The sequence below is a fragment of the Chenopodium quinoa genome, unplaced genomic scaffold, assembly GCF_001683475.1.
Source record: "Chenopodium quinoa cultivar QQ74 unplaced genomic scaffold, ASM168347v1, whole genome shotgun sequence".
Classification (NCBI taxonomy): Eukaryota; Viridiplantae; Streptophyta; class Magnoliopsida; order Caryophyllales; family Amaranthaceae; genus Chenopodium; species Chenopodium quinoa.
In genome coordinates this window covers 1,764,741-1,782,771 of record NW_018743050.1, presented here as the reverse complement: position 1 = coordinate 1,782,771, position 18,031 = coordinate 1,764,741, and the positions used below count along the sequence as shown (strand labels likewise).

Below are 18,031 nucleotides of genomic sequence, written 5' to 3'. Positions count from 1 at the left end.
ACTTTATGTCAAATCGTTGCAAATAATATGTAACGGAGGCATTAGTTTAACATTTAAACACGCTTATAAAACTTTACAGCTAGAATACTGAATACGAAGTATATAATCAACATCTAAGTTACATAACCATAATATGACAAAAACAACATAATAATTTTTCTTCATTCAACGTACCTTCTGCACGATGGGTCATCATCTCAGTGATAATACTCCGTATGTGAACACCAGGGATTGTTAAACAATTACAGAAAGAAATTAAAATTACCATTTTAGTCTGATTTGACAAAAAAGACAGAAGAAAATTATGTGATTTATAAAAAGGGGCCAAAAAAGTGGTTTACATAAAAACAAACGAGAAAAGAAAATATGAACGAAAAACGACAGTAATTTGAAGGAAAAGGAGGGAAAATAAAACAAAATTGAGGTTGCTTAACTTATTCATTAACGGGTGTTTAGTCAACAAAATTACTCTTCATTAATCATTAAAACATTAACGGCCATGACAAATGACAATACAACAGGTAGATTTCTAACAAGCAGGCACACAGTACACCCGTGTACAGCATCCTAAACTTTTTACAGACTCGCGAACAGAACTTCATCACAGGTAAAAAGACAGCAGTAACCAAGTACGCTTTCATAATCACTCCTATTCATTTCGAAACATTGTACTAGTATGTACATTCCGTCACAGATTACAAAATCATACATATGCCGAAAGCAGAAAAGGTTGGTGATAATACTACCAAAGTAAATATGGTTGATAGTTTCTACAACTAAAAACATCCAAGAATCTCATTGTGTTTTCAGATTCATAATTTTGGTAAAGAATTCTTAGACATTAAAATCTCATCAAATGGTTGTCCAATCTACTGCTGTGGATTAATGGGTGCACTTTCTGCCTTCTATGTATCGTAACTCAGTAAAGTCTCGGCATCTTGATACAATTGAACAAGTATGCCTCGGCCTTTGAACCGCACATGAGCAGAATTTCTGCTTGATTTTGAAGGGATTTTCTTTCAACACTATGAGTCCTCAGCGAGATGCTCATGAAGCAGCATGTGAATTTCAAACAGAAGACTTTGCACCAATAAAGGAAAAAAGGCACAGGGAATCAGTCCTCTTCTTCCAAATCATCTTTTGTTTTGCGGTGTGGATTATTTGCTTGAGATCTGTACATTTCTGCCACCTGAAAGAATGTCAGAAACATCTATCAGTGAAATACTAGGGGCCATTATTACTTGCAAAATTAACACCATACGTATCCTAGGAACAGAAAACTGATGCAGAAAAGACTCTTAAAGATCAATTATTTCACCTGATCAGATGATGTGGCGTCCTCGGGAGCTTTGTCTTCTCTAAGACGAACCAAACGTGGAAACCGGAGAGAAATTCCCTGATAACAAGACAAAGGATGGGAATCAACACGGGGTAGTAATAGATAACAGAGCATGTGGTAAACTAGAGCTTATGGACTGAACAAACAGCACACATATAAAACAAAGTGGAAGTGATACAAATGCAAACCTTGTCAGAATCTACAATACCAACTGCAGCACGGTGAACAGGACTAATAGTCAAGTCAGCTGCTTTGACCTCCCATACCTGCAAAAAGCAAGCAATGCTCAATAACAGCCAGCTATTATTTAGAACTTAGCTTGCGAAAACCGGTGACTTATATCTAGCATTGGACATGGATCTTTATATAAACTATTAAAGGGGGGCACACTCTGGTTGGATCAAAGAATGGTGGTCATTAGACTATAATATCTTATGTAGGGAGAACCTACCCTGTAATGGCCTACGGGATTTCAGTTTGTCGCATTACTTCACTCATCTTTAAATAAACGGTAAAAGTCACATTCAGGATATAAAGGCTACTAAAAAACAGATCTTCACTTTAAGAAAGGAGAGATAGGAAGGGAAAAAGTATGACATCCAATTCCCATTTCCAGAAAATTGAATCAAGCCATCAAGCATATATAGAGATGTTTCCATTTAAAACCAGAAAGGGAACGCCTATAAAGAGCATCCTCTACAGTTTGGAGAGAGCAAACATATTTGGCATTTATAATAGGTGCTCAATCAATAACAGGTATGACTGATTTTTTTGGAAATTTACCTCAGAAGGTTCAAACCAGACATCCGGTTTCAGGTTATCTCCATACCGAAAGTATGTCTGTATACATCAAAGTCAAGAAATTAATACATGAAGTTCCAAGAAACCCAGACTATCAAATTTCAAGTCCCTAAAGCAAGGAAAGAGTCAATAAAAAGGGGGGAAATGAGGACCTTAGGAATTGAAATCACTTTAGATCGAAGACTGGAAGAACGTTCCTCAAGCACTGCCTCAGAAAAACCAGTACCTGTGACAGACGAATGTCCAGCAAACACAAACATGAAGACAATGCAAATGAAATGCATAAAAACAACTTACAGTAGCCACAAATAAACATTAACACATTACCAATTTTGCATATGCTCTGGAACTCTTCATTGTTACTGTCATAGCAAGCAAGGAGAAAAGCACCATAAACACCTGCAAATTTAAGTTATATAAGACGACCCAGGCCTTTACAGAAAAGAAGGGGGGGGGGGGGGAAGCATCGGTTTGCAAGGATTTTCATAATATGAAACAAACTATGCGAAAAGGCATCATTCCATTACAAGATATAATACAACAGATAAGACTTCATAAGAGAATAACAAAGAAAAGATAGCAAAAACAAATGAAAGAGCATTTATATTTAATTTATTGCCTTCTGAAAAGACTAATTAAATAAACAGGATTATTAGTAGTCATTTGTCTTCAAATCCAGAAACAGATGTTCAGCAAAATGGGTAAAATAATTTGACTAAAACCTGGAGGAAAAAACTTACGAGTAGGGCATTTTTCATACGTAAAACAGATATGGCAATAAGCAGAATAAGAAGATAAGTGTAAACTCGACCTGTTCGTTTCCCACGGCCATGGAATGCTCCAATAGGCACCAGATCCAAAGAGTCCCCAACACTGCCGAATGAAAATATAAACAAATTAAAAAAGGACAACTCGGAAGAGGAGGGGGGATTCAATAAGTTCAGGTTCAAGCAGATTCACTAGCTAGTTAAATCGCACTCTCCAATTCTTTCAAGGCCTTTGTTTGCAAAAACTAGCTGAAATAACTGAGAGTTCCTGTGCTGAATGAATTAGAAGTGTCAGTAAAATTTATTGTTAATTTAGCTGAGTAAAATGACAAAAGGATGTGTGTTGTTTTAAAAAATGTAACATTCAAATTTAGTACTTCATGTATTTTAAGAAATTTTGGAAGTACTACCTGTTTTGCTCAACTTTTGGAGATAACAAACTAATTATATAATATTAAAAAATTTTAAAAAATAATTATAAAAGAAGATGAAGAACTCTATATATATAACATAAGTTTTCTTTAGCCAAACTTCTGATATGAAGTTCCTACTTAAAAAGCACTTTTCTAGGAACTGTTATTAGAGAAACATCGAGTATGTCCATAAAAATTGTTTCTCGCAAACAGAAATAATTTGCACCTAAAGATATAAGCTATCTCTTGAAGCTCCAATTTAGCTTCAGGTAGCTGAAAAGTGTTAGCAAAGCACAACTAAAAGCTACTGTAGTTAAATAATTTCAGTATATATGTGCAAACCATCCAAATTTTCCATCTGTAATTCTTGTAGTATGTCACTGAGGATGAAATTATATATACTGATCAAGAAAATTATGTTCTTACCTGTCCATGTAATCCTTTTTCAATTTAAGCCAGTTATTAGATCTCTTTGAAGGCTCATAGGTGGCCTCTTTTTCCAATGTTTTGATAATCAACCCCTCACAACTGCAAAACAGAAAGAAATAAATCAATTAATTAAAAAAAGAGGTAGGACCAAAAAGAAAAGACAAATATAGAAGGTAGGACAAAACGAATAGAATCCAGATTAGCGTTAACTTCTATAACCACTTCGAAGTTCAAAGCACAATCAACACATCTAGAGGCCCGAAAATGCAGCATGAAGAAATAACAGTAAAATCTGAATAGCCATTAGGATTCATCTTGTATTGATGACTACCATAGGCTTACCTTTGTTAATTGAAAGGCACATGAACAACAATGAAATCATACCCTGGACCAACTCATATTAGCCTTACAACAAAGTCAACATTATTTCTTTTTGATAAAATTACTCTAATAAAACATCAGCTGCGAAAAAGATGTAACATAAATTTCTTTTTTTTTTTGACAGGAAACATAAATTTCAACTACATTTAGAGCAATGGATAAGGTCACAGGAGAGCTTTAGATCAGAATGTGTGTGTGTAGATATAACTTAATCTCTTCTGCTAAATGGAAATAGAGGTCATATCTTAACTTCTTTCAAATTTCAGAGCTTTGTCTACAGAGCGTCTAGACAAAATGTGTGGATGAGATTACCTCGCATTGACAGACGCTTCAAGAAACTTCTGTATTTCCTCAATATCATTAGATGTAAGTGTTGTAGCAAACTGAAAATATCCACAATCTTCCTCAAATGAATCATAAAGATGCTGCAGTATACACAACAGGCTAAGTTAGATATACAGAATCAAAACACACAGAGTACAGAACAGAAAAACACATTATTTCAACATAATTTCCTAATAATAATAAAGCCTTATGTACATTTTACATTTCTAATAATCAGACATTTATAAGATTTGTTAATTTTATAAGATTTAAAATTGTTGCGGTATGTGCTCACAAGAAAATGTCTACACTTGACCCTCCTAGAAAGCCCCCAACTCCAGGGTATGATTTCATATATCCCCATGGAAAATCAAATACAGTAGGATACTTCAGCATTCTTGGGATTTTCAAGTAACCAAAAATATTTAATCTGGCACAGAAGGGCTTCTTATAAGCTTAGTTACAATACTATAACCAATGAGGATCGCACCAAGAGGGCGCATGAGAAGATCAAGATCTAGAAGCGTTAGTACCAAAAAGCAAGAGTCATTTTATATACTTTTTATGCTACGCCTATCTTCTATGTGAGGCGCTCTGATATTGGCCTCTAAGTGTTAGTACATTGATGCTGGATTATTCAATTCTAAGCCCTATAAGCAAACCAATATTCTTCACATACTCTTAACTTATTTGCTGGATTAAACTTACAGCTATGTGCGTCTTTGGTAGCTAACTTTCTTCTTTTTTTTTTTTTCTTTTTCTTTTTCGAATTAGTAAAACCTATGATGCAAACATTTCAGAATATGATGGCCATTAAGATTTTGAACGAAGCAGCTTGCAGCATATCATTATAACAATCTTTGTTATTCAATGTAAATAAAGAATGCACAAAATAATAAAGAACAGAAGGAAGATTATTGATGTGCTAAAGACCGGAAGCATACAACATGAGTTTACCTTTCTACGAACATCAAGCTGTTCCTGGAGAAGTGGCATTCCATTCAAATACAATATGTCGAAAGCGAAGACACAAACATCAACCTTTATCTCACTCATTTTGACATTTTTGCGAGCTCGGGTGCTTAGTATCTAGAACCACCACCAATATAGTATTAGGATTAAAATTATACAGAATCCATAACTTAAAAGAGGGAAACAAATGATAAAAAGATTTATGATAGCAATCTTAAGCATTATCGATAATTATTTAAAATTGAGTCAGAGTACAGCTAAAACATAAAGGTTGTTTGTGATTGTATTCTCAATCACTTTTGTGTTACTACGTGTAATGGAATGGCCAAAATTGATAAAATCATATAAAAGTGAGGAAAAAGGAAAAGTACAATAATGATGATAGAAATGCTAATCAGATCAGGAATTCATTTTCAAACACTGTTATTAATCTGCTTCATCATTTTAAACCTTGCACAGTAAATTAGAAATCAGGGCGCGATCTGAATTCAAATTAATGACTGCCATCTGAAGGGTTCATTTTATAAGAGAGCATGAGCTGTATAGAATGAATAATTTGCAATAACAAAACCCTTGATGTAGCCATCCACAATACAGCAGCTATTCTATGTCTCATTTTATGAGTTTATTTTCTGAGGAAGAAAGGCTGCCCTACTACAAAGAATGCAATAAAATTCTTCCAAATATAGATCTAGTACCTGAAAAGGAAGAATCTTCTGCTTCTCACGATCATAAGCAACAATTTCACAGTCCAAAATAAAAGACTTTACAGATGGCTTCTTGAACCTGGAACACAACAGTAAAGCACATTAACAACCAATGATTTCATAAGCATAAATGTAGATTGAAGCATCTTCATTCTTAAGAAAAAAAATAAAGAAGAAAATATACAACAAATCTGCAAGTCATCAAGAGAAATCAAAATCAAAATTCTAAAAGGCTTGATAAAATTAGAAATCAGTTGAAAGATGAAACCATGAACCATAAGTGTCAATAATATGAATTTGTTGCCAAGAAGCCAAGAGAAAAAAGAAATACCACTTTACAACCAGCAAGCTCAGCAATGAAACATTCATATACAACTTGGAATTCCAAGTAACAACAATACAAAAAGGCTCAGCCTTAGAAGCTACGCAAGGTAACTCCTTGCAGATCACAGAAGTAAGGATACACGATAAGCTTTTGAGCACCAATGCAACAAGCCAACAACCACATAGGTCATAGGATCAATTCTCCTAAGCTAATTTTCTTAAGTTTCAGCATCAATAAGTTTATTCAAGTAAAATAAATTAAGTAAAAACAAGTTTCAAGTTGAGTTTAGAAAAAAAAAAAAAAAGAAAAGAAAAGGAATTCAAGTTCAGTAATACAAGTCCAGCTAAAATAGATTTTATATTTCGGTAAATCAAGTTTTTACCTGCAAAAAACAGGAAAAAAGGGAGCTGAGTAGAGCCAACCATAGTTGCAATCAGCCAATTATTGGAATTAATAAAAAGAAAAGGGAAAAAAATCAGAGCTATAACACCAGCTAATGATTGTAGCATGACTAGCATCTTGATAAGGTGCCAATCCTTACAACCTGAATTTATTCAACTTTTATTTATTTATTTATTTTTTTTGAGAGAGCCTGAATTTCTTCAACTAAGTTGATAAAAGAATGCAACAATGCCTGTTATTGTTTCTTATATTTCCTACCAATTCAATGTACCCGTTTCCGTACTCTTCCTTCTGTTCACCCCTTCCACTCTCTTGAGTATTCAAACAAAAAAAGAAAATCCATTAATTGCAGTACCAGCACCATTACCCACTCAATAAATCATCAGATAGAAGATCAAAGCAGTGTCAAAAGTTTTTAAATGTCACAGCTCCTTGAGAAACCTTGAAACTATTTCATACACTAGTCTCTATCACAATGATATACATTGCAGATAAATACCTTGGAAGAGCAGCAACAACATCAGGGAATTTCTCTGTGTTCCTTTCAGCATTTCGGCTGTATATGTCAACAGAACCATCTTCCATGAAATGAATCTGCATATAATATTAATATCAGACAATATAAGTACAGAACATCCTTTGCATTTAGTCATCCTTTCAGACCCTTGGCACCGAGGAGGGAATGGGAACTAACATACTACACCTAAGTAATTACAATAACTGGGGAAATTGAGAAAAGGTACACGAAAATTACTTGAGCACGTTCTCCATCATACTTGTACTCACAAGTAAATACCATATCTTGAAACTTATCTATGATTTCTGAAACTCCATTTGTTGGTTTCGCTAACATAGGTCCTATAGGAACACCTGGTGTAAAGTTACAGGTCTTTGATAAATTCCATACACCATCACTGAGAAGGGCAGGGATAATTTTATCATACACAGGAACCACTGAGTAAACTTGTTTAACAATCTTTCCAGCCTGATACAGATAAATTCGAAATTGTCAAGAGGAATTCATGAGGATAGATCAAAAACATTAAGACATAAAAGTAATCAGTTAGGCAAAATAGAATCTATTAGACTTGTGCAAAATGCAGCATTAGCTCTATGAAAAAATCATAATGTTATTACAAAAGCAAAACATGTAAGCAATGTAGCTATTTTAAAAACCAAAACTGCTCATATCTAGGAGCTTCAGAGTTTCCACAAAAAAATTCAACAGTCCAGACCACATTCTCAATAAACCAGAGTTGACATGAAAATAAGAATCATATCAAAAGAACTTCTTGACATGAACATGAATTACCACAATAGTATGTTGAACCTTTACTTCATTGTATTATTTCATTTATGATTCCTCCATCCAAAATTTATAGAGCTGTTTGAAAAATCAAAAGCTAAATTTTGTAACCTTTTAAACTTTGAACACTACAAAATCATATTTTACACTGATCCTAAACACGTAGATATACTTTCAGAATTCGGTAGAAAAGCAATTTCGAGGAACATTGACTTTATACTTTGATGCTTATATCATGTAGCAAGTGATGAATGATTCAAATGGTCACTAATGGTCAGAATGGCACTGAAATACAGAAATAAGGAGCAGCCCCAATACAAACTCTTAAAAATGACCAGCAGGAGAAACCAGTTTCAAGTTTTCAACCATATCCTTTTTATTTATGACTGAAATAACTGCTATATTTCAAGAATTGCAGCAGACTTTTATGAATCCAGAAACAGCTTCCCGAGCCTTCTATACAACCAAATTATATGATCTCTACTTCCCTAAAATTCTCATTTTCCCTACAACTAGTAATCTAAAACTTAAAATTATAGCTGTTTTAAAAACCTAGTTAATTTTCCCACCCTATGCAACTTTTCAGGCAATAAATGTAGGGATTTTTTCTCCTCTTTTATGAGTATTAATATTTGGGAATTTAGAACAGAATTTAACAGACATCATTCAAGAGGTTCTCTTTAAGATGCAACTTTTTGGAGAAACCCTACTAATAGTAAGCCAAACAAAAGTGATCCTAAAATTGCCAGGAATCTGTACATCCCACACATCAACCAAGCCTAAGTTTCTTAGATAAAATTATGCATGATCTAATTTAAGGAGGCCATGGAGGTAATAAGAAAATATACTGGAAAAGTATCATCTAAGTCACAACTTATCACAAACATCTAGTTCCTGAAAAGTCAGAAGACACAGAACATAAATTTACAAACATGTAAAGACAATAATAAGCCTTCAATATTAATTATTCCCTCCTCAAACAGCAATAGTACAAAAGCCTTAAGAGAAGGCACCAGAACTCATGGAGTAGTAAGTCTTTGTGACATATAAAGTAGAAAAAGACTTCTTAATTTTCCCAAAGTCTAGTTATAAATACGTACAAGTGAAGTGTCGGTATTCTATATCAGCCACTAGTAGAAAAATCCGGGGTTATCTTCACTATTACTGACAAATACCACGACCTATGGAAAGTAGCATACATTATTACATTTCCTATACTTCAGTAGAAAGCAAAATTTGTTCACAAACGTCTAATAGCAGCTAAATATCTCAATGGTTCAACGAAGAACACAACAGCAAAACAATAGTCAACAAAGTCAAAGTACCATCTTGATGCCATACAAAGTACTTATATAAGACACCACTTACTTCTTCTAGTGGAGATTGAATATCTGACGGGGGCTTAGAATGCTCTTCGGAATACACTGCAGCTTGTCCCAGGGCAACAAGAAGAGTTTTCTCTGCCAAACTAATCCGCAATTTTGCCTGAAAACAACATAATTATGAAAAGAGGAAATATAAAATTAAACATAAATTAATTGCACTTGAATCCACATGTAAACCTGAAGTAGTCGCATCAAGTAAACAGGTTCACAATCTTTGGCAGCCACAATAAGTGATTTGATATAATTCTTTTTTCTTTCTTGACTATCCTTCCCGGATGCCTATACAGTTGACAAACAAATGCAATTAAGATGACAATAGAGGTGAGGTAAAAATCATCAATCAACAAAATATCTCCACTTTACTTCTAATCAAAAGATCGAACCATATTATTTTAGAGCCACAAGGAAGAAAATGAGGATATTGGACAATAGAAAAACCATCAAAACTCATTCCCCACTTAAACTATTATGCAAAGAAAAGATTAGATGAAATGTAGCTAAAACATAAGAATTACACTCCACCTTGGCAATGAGCTGGAATGTATTAAATACTTTGGTAATGGTCAGTGGTGGAGGTTGCCGCATCATACTTTGCTTAGAACGGATTTCTTTGGCGACATCCCCGAGATCACCTAAATCCTGTCAACGCAATACAACAAGTACAATCAAGTATGGATAAAGACACAAAATGCAACTTAAACAACCCTTAGAATGTTTTAACAACCAAGAACCACCATAGTTCTACATTCTAAACCATCATAGGAGTTCTTTTTTCCCAATCATCTTTGTACAACTTTCACACATATACACATAGTAATCAAAACTATCGCACATATACACATAGTAATTTCCATGCATGATTTAACAAAAGGCAACTACATTACAAGAATAAACCAGCAGAAATATCACAGGACATTACCTTGTATAACTTCTTAACATTTGCTTCAGTAGCTCCACAAGCCTCGGCAAGCGCCTTAATAAGCGTAGCATCACCGATTCCGAGCTCCAAACCTTGATGAGCAGGAGCAATCTTGTTGGCCAAAAGATAAACAACCTCCAAAAGATCATCAGGAGTCTTTGCAATGACAGTCCTCAACACATTACAAGTAATATCAGTAATCACAATCCTACCCGATTCACCTTTAATCATATCAAACGCCCTAGCAAGAAAAAGAAAAGGAACTTTATCACCATCCCCCCACCACGCAGCCAAATTGGGGTCGAATTTGGCCGGTTTAATCTTCAAATTAGCAACAAATTCATCCACATTAAGATCAACCTTAGGTTTCTTAGCAAAAGGGTTTTTCAATTCAGGCTTTTGGGTACCCATTTCTACCACGGAATTGGATTCTTGGGGTTTCTCAACAGAAATCGAAGTGGGGTTAGGGTTTTCTGCAATTGCGGGAGATGGGTCTAGGGTTTTTCGTTTCTTTGGAGAAGAGGAAGAAGATTTGGGGGTTTTTTTATTAGGGGATTGGGTTTTCTTCTTAGAAGATTCTCGAGCTTTGCCCATCATAGATGCGAAAATGGAAGAAGAAGATGGGGGAGTAGAAGAGGGTGGAGTCGAAGGAGGAGGAGTAGAAGACATTGCTCGAAGCTTGAAATTCGTAGGGAAATGGAGGAGAGAGAAAGTGGAGGAGAAAATGGTGGTGTTGAGTGGGCGAAAAATGAGAAAGCAAGAGGAAGAAGGATGAGAGATTTTCAACATTCGACAATGTCCAAGGATTTTTGGGAGTGAAGGTGGGAAAAAATGGCGGGAACTAGGCCGTATGACTATGAACATGTGTCTCTCGCCGGCTACGGATGAAATGAACGTTGATACACAAAAACACTCTACATCAATGAGCATTTTTTTGCTCATGAGCAAAAATGATGAGCAAAAATAGTAAAAAATGTTCCCCATCAATGAACATATTGAAAAATGGTCATGAGCAAAATGAAAGTTGCTCATAGGATGAGCATTTTTTAAATGAATAGTAATCATGTGGAGTCCACAATGCAAGTAAATAAAAGGATTAAAAATAATATAGTAGAGAGAAATATAAGAGGGTATTAGTAAAAGTAAGAGAGAAGATGTACTAGAGAGAGAATGGGGAAGAAATTTTTTTTTTATCATTGGTGGGATAAAATATGATCACAAAAATGCTCATGGGTTGAAAGAAAGAGAAAGTGGGTAGAGAGAGAATGAGGAAACCAATTTTTGCTCATTGTTGGGAATGCTCTTAAGGTTGGAGAGGTGTCTATTCGGGTGCTAGGGTCGGATTTGCTAAACGACAACAAAGCTTCTTATAGAAGCTAAAGTAATAGGAAATCGCTTCTTAGGGAATTTTAAACAACTTCTCAAAGAAGTTAAAACAATAGCTTATCAAGAAAAAGATAAACTAAGGGTATGTTCTGATAATAGAACTGAACTTATTGGATCTGAAGTGAACTGAATATTTTATAAGAGAAAGAAATTAAGAACTGAACTAAATTGAACTTATTGGAGCTGAACTAAACTGAGCTGTATTGAAATGAAAATCAGCTGAAGAGAAGAGACTCTAAGACAACAAATTAAACACCCAAGTAAAGTAAGGAGGTGGTGGCCAGTTGGCTGCTGGTGGTGCAAACAACTAATTTCAGTGGCGGTGAAGCTTCAAATAGCAGCCTCAACTTTTAAAGCTTCGAATGACAGTGGCAAGCCGAAAAAAGCGACGATGAATACAAGGACCACAAGTCCACAACAAATAAATAAAGGATGAGGAGATTAATGAATATGTAAAACTCAAATCCTCTATATACCAACGGACGTGCCACTTTTTGCGCTCAACTCAAAATATTGACTAGAGGGAAAAAAAGATATGGCCATTTGAAGTTGATGAAGGAGTTGTGTCTTCGATAAGTGCAATTACTAGATATATCAAGGATCACTATTATGGAGATAATAAGTTCGTTCTCTTGGGGCGTCACCATCTGTTGTTAGACTATGAGAGATGATCTTTGGGCTAGTAAAATAGTTCAAAGCCCGCTAGAATGAATCCTATGAGGTCACACATAAAGGTATTGGGTTAAGCAAGTAAGAGGCCCATTAATGGGTCTTATGAGCATTTAACTGATCATGAATAGGATTGGGTTAGTGTAGTTTGATTGGGATTAGGAATTGGGCTTGGTCATGGACTCTTATTTATGGATATGATCTATAAATAAGATACATGCCTAGGGTTGCAAGATACAGGAGTCACAATTAACTTACAGTGAATTGTGAATCAAGGCAACCAAAAATCCCAAAACCCCTCATCTCTCTCTCTCTCACGGCACCCCTCCCCCCCCCCCTTGGACTTGCGGCCGTCCACCCCTGGTGGTGCTCGCGGTGGTTCGTGACTAGTTCGTTGCTCATACTTCTCCGTAGAAAGTCGATTGAAGAGTTCGATCGCAACTAACTAGCATTAGTGGATGTCTTAATCCGTGCCTGTGGACCAAGTAGAGGAATCACGTTTGAGGTTCTTTGTCTCCCTTGTTCTTGCTCGATTGCTAGTGGAATCACGCTTCAAAGGTATTATTCTTACTCTTTATGTGTTATGCATGAGATCCTTAGTTAGGTGCTATATGAATATGATTCATGATTATTTCCGCTGCGTAGTACCTATATTTCCCTACAGTGCGTGGTATCAGTTAGCCTCTTGCAATTACATATATTGAGTATTAAACCTTTGATAATCCACAATTTTAATTCAATTAGGAGGGAGAATTTAGGGAATATTTCAAGCGTTAATCCCTAGCTTGAACCCCACTGTGATCATACACTAAAGTACGGTGGCGTCCAAAAGGGAAGAAGATAGAGCAAAAGAGTCGCCAACAAGTTTTAGGAACTTGTAAACCGTTCACAGGGTGAAGGTTACACCCCTTAACGATCCAAGAGATCGTCAACTCCATAAGGTCTTGAACCAAATAAGGGTTCGGGGATGAAGGTAAAAATCCAACCTAAAAGAGATTGAACCTGCCCTAATAATAGGCCTCTACTTTATTCTGATCGTATTCATGTGTGCTTTCTAACTAACATGCAATTAATAGGATTAACCCTAAACCTGTTTATCTATGTTGGTTGAATTTAATGCACAAATAAACCTATTATTGGCGATCACTTGAAATTATAATCAAAATTAACCTAACAAGATTATTAATTATCTCATTAAGCGTGATTACAAGTATAGATTCCCTTTAAACAAGCATAAAAGGTGTGATCAAGCAATAACAATAAATATCATCAAGCAACATAATAATAATAAATAATAATAATCATAAATAAAATAATCATCATCAAGATAATAATAATAATATTCATAATCATCATAAATTATAACAATCATATTCATGTTAATATTAATGCATAATAATAGCAAGATCCTAGGCATGATACTAACAAGATTAATAACAAACCCTAGCATGTCACTAAGCAATAAAAATCAAATATTTAACCCTAACATGATACTAACAATCATAAATATTAGGAAGAAAATAGGAAGCATTATAACAATCATATTTGATATTAAATTTACCCTAGACGTGATACTAGGAATATCATAATAACAATATAAACATGATTTCTACATCATAACATCAATAAAACCATTAAAGTACTTACTTTGATGCCTCGTACCTTTTTCTAATAACAAAATACACACGTTAGTAAATTCAAGGAAAATAATAAACAAACAATTAAATTAAATAATTGAAATAGAGATTTGGGACCAAACCCTCAGAAATTAAACCTTTCACGTCTAAGGCGAAGGCAACTTCGAATATGGCGAGGTGTTTCTAGATCTAATGAATGCGGAATTTTGTATATAAAAGACTAGTTTAGAAAAGAGAAAGAGAGGAAGAGATGAATGAAGGATTAAGGAAATATTGATGAGAATTAGCGAATGATTAAAGAGAATTAAAGAGAATTGAAACTGATTGTAGGTGAATGAAAACGAAGTTTTTAATACGTTTTTATAGAGAAAATCAGCCAAAAAGATAAAATTACAAAACAGAGCATCTGGCGCACGTGAAACAGAGTTGGCGCCAGCACCAGCTCATTGGCGCCAGACGCCAACACTAGCGCCAGGCGCCAATGCCAGCGCCAGGCGCCAGGTCCTAGTGCCAGGCGCCAATGCTTGGCGTCAGGCGCTAGTCCTGTTTTTGACGCGTTTTCGAAAATCAGATAAATTTGCCGTACTGGAGGATAAAATCGTATATTTTCCTCAAAAATGCTATTTGATTTTAATTAAAACTCTGAAAAGTCAACAAAAGTAAATTTATCAATGTTAATTGAATTAGGAATGAAAATAACCTTCTAGAAGAATCTAGAAGACTAAAACCATTCCTAATTGCATTAGGAATGATGAATCATATTAGGCCCTCCTCTAGATCATTGGGCCGCATATAAGGCTCAAACCGGGCCCAGTTTAGTAAATTGGCCATAACTTCCTCAATATTCATCGGAATTGGGCTTATAATATATCGTTGGAAAGCTCTTGTCAAGCCCTATCCAACTACACTACTATTGGACCCATATCATGGACCAACCAAACTGGATTGACTGTTTTCTTAAAATAAGTTTTCAAAAACAGAGAGAAGAGAAAAAAAAATTAAAACTATCCGCAACACTAAACTTTCCACACTTTCACTTCATTCGATTGTGATTCGACGTGAAAGGTACTCATCACTGGGTTTGGTTTTGGGGAGACACAAATGGGTATCTACAAAGAATAATTTAATTATGGGTCAATTGTTATATTAAATGTGATTTAACAATATAGAATCATTAAAGTTGTTTAATTTGCTCCATATTAGCCCTAAATAAATCCGAAAATTACTCTATAATATGCGAAAAATTCGAACCCCCCCCCCCTTAATATTTCGAAAATTTCAAAATCATTAACCTCAATTTATGAAATTTGTGTTTTTGGTTTTGATTTAATTCGAAAGTTTTATGTTTAAAGAATTTAATCTATTTGATTTCATGTTAAATTGTGAATTTTTCATGATCAACTTATTTAATTTAAAAGTTAAATTGAATTGGGATTAAATTCGTGAAGAACCCTAATTTTAAAATTGAATATGATTTAATTTTAAAATTAGATGGACCACATTAATTTTAATTTTAATAAAAATGTTTTGTTTTAAATTAAAAATCGTGAAGAACCCTAATTTTAAAAGGAACGACAGCCGCGGCTGGGTGGCGCAGCCACGGCGAGTGCCGCACCGGTGGTGGTCCAGGAGGGAGGGTGGGCTGGGCACGGGTCGAACAGGGGCAGCGCAGCAGTGCGCCACCCCGTTGCGTGTGCTGCTGCTGCTGTCTTTGCGTCGCTGCAGGGGCAGCTTCCACCGCAAGGTGTACGGCCACCGTGGCTGGCTTCGGTTGGCCACACCAAGGTGGCTGACGCGGCTTCTTCAAAAAAAAAAAATTGTGTTATTTTATTTTGGATAAAAATCAGTTTTCAAAATTAAAAAAAAAATTAAAAGATAAGTTTTGATTTTGAAAAGATAATTAACAAAATTAAAGTTGTTAATTTTGTTAAGATAGGATAATTATGGAGCAAAAGATTCTATTTGGATAATAATTGATTAAATAATGTGATTATCCCATAATTATTTTAGGATATTAATTGATTTAAAATATGTGAATGACAAGTAATTAGAATAGAATCTCCTAAAAGTTAGGATAATCATGGAAGATAAATATGATTTATCTTCCATAATTAAAATAATATTTGATTCTATCTCATACCTATATTAAAATATATGATATTTTATAATTGATTATGAATAATATGTGATATTATCTAATTACAGTAATTAATTAAATATGAGATATTTAGGAGCCATGTTTCCTTTACTGTGAACATTCGATGTTGTAGTTTAGGAAAGCATGATGAGTGATTTATTATATGGAATTTTATAATATATGATGTTATATATTTCTATATAGACTAGTATGGCCCATAGATTCTAAATACGATCTGCGCATCGTTTCGTATTTTTGTAATCTAAATACGGTCTGCGTACCGTTAAGTATTTTTGTAATTTATTTTATTTTATTTAAGTAGTAGATAGAATAGAATAGTATTACAGGTTGCAGTTAATCCAAGAATCCATGGAGTGGAGGCCCAAAGGAGCAAGATGGATGAGATCCATGAAGGTTCAAGTGGGAGCTTTTGCTTTATTAGTTTTCTTAGGATTAAGGGGCCATACTATGTCATGTTTTATTTATGCATTAGTAGACTATGCATGTTAGATTTTATTTATGTTGCTTGATGATGCGCTAGAGTTCACTAAATAATCACAACATAATGAATCTAGGTCCCAGTAATATTGAGGTAGCTTTTCCAATCAAAAACCCGATGAAACCTTTGATATTTATGATGGGTCATGCCAAAGCAGGGTGTCATATTATATCTTAGGGGAGCGGGGGTAAAACAAATTTTACACTTTTGATTGGTTATACTCAACAAGGTTACCTAAAGAGTTTAGAACCTTGAAGCTAAGGGTAATAATTAAACATGTGATGGTTAATTATTCAACCAAGAAGTACAAAGAGTTGTAATCAGTAAAGAGTTTACTCACCTTGAAAATGTAATAGTTGATGGTAGGGCCAAAGTCCGGTCAATTATTGCACAAATAAAGGATCTTGGAATCATTCTATTCAATAGGGATCAATTAAATTGAATGAATGTTTTAAAGTTACCAGTTTTATAATCGCTTATGGTACTTTAAAAGTTTATTAAACATAATTATTGAACTTTGCCTCGTTTGTTTTTGTTTGTAGATGAATAACTTATACGACAACATAATTTTACCAATGAAACTTAACTTAAGGCTGAATCTCAGAAACTTCAGGGAATGGGAAAATGAGTTGAGAAAAGTTCTCACAAGCCATGGGCTTGAATCTCGTTTATATATTCCTGTTGAGAGCAAGTATACAGAAAAGTATGGAGCTGAAAGGCATGCTGAAATTGTTTCAGCTGCAGAGAAAATCAGAGGGCTCATTTTAGAATCTATTCCAACTTGTTGGAAAAGAAGATTCAGGCACTATGAGCTAACCATCTTATACAAATTTCTTCGTGCTATCTGTCGAGGTGGCATTGGGGCATTAGGAAGTGGAGGCATAAATGATCATAATGTAAGAGAGGTCGTTAACTCGATCCCTCATATTTACTATTCCTGGACTGATAGTGTCAGGTATGAGGCTTACAATGTTCATTGTAAGATAATGGCTAAAAGACTCATGCTTGGTCAGTCAGTAAGGGCCCATGTAAGGGAACTGATTGAAATGTTCAATCAAATGGATGTCCTTGGGAAACCGATTGATGATGACTCTGCTCATGATATTATCTTGTTCTCACTCCATGATGGTTTTGACATTGTCAAGCTCACTCATAATGATGAGGGATCGTCGGTGACATTGATTAATCTTTTGCTTAACCATGCCGAGGAGTTCCTGAAAAGGAGAGGAAGCG

At 34.8% G+C, this 18,031-nt stretch overlaps 1 protein-coding gene across 1 annotated transcript; it reads right to left on the bottom strand.

Annotated features, from left to right (window-relative positions):
- Window positions 1–622: 622 nt before the first annotated feature.
- LOC110730889 (DNA ligase 1-like) lies at window positions 623–11,419 on the bottom strand. Its single transcript, XM_021910717.1, has 17 exons — window positions 10,471–11,419; window positions 10,074–10,190; window positions 9,729–9,830; window positions 9,535–9,651; window positions 7,615–7,845; window positions 7,360–7,454; window positions 6,125–6,212; window positions 5,412–5,543; window positions 4,443–4,555; window positions 3,747–3,848; window positions 2,952–3,013; window positions 2,468–2,539; window positions 2,293–2,366; window positions 2,123–2,179; window positions 1,528–1,605; window positions 1,319–1,396; window positions 623–1,189 (listed from the first exon to the last, which is right to left on the bottom strand). The coding sequence occupies exons 1-17, from the start codon at window positions 11,410–11,412 to the stop codon at window positions 1,115–1,117; spliced, it is 2,535 nt and encodes an 844-aa protein (XP_021766409.1). The 5' UTR covers window positions 11,413–11,419; the 3' UTR covers window positions 623–1,114.
- Window positions 11,420–18,031: the final 6,612 nt, after the last annotated feature.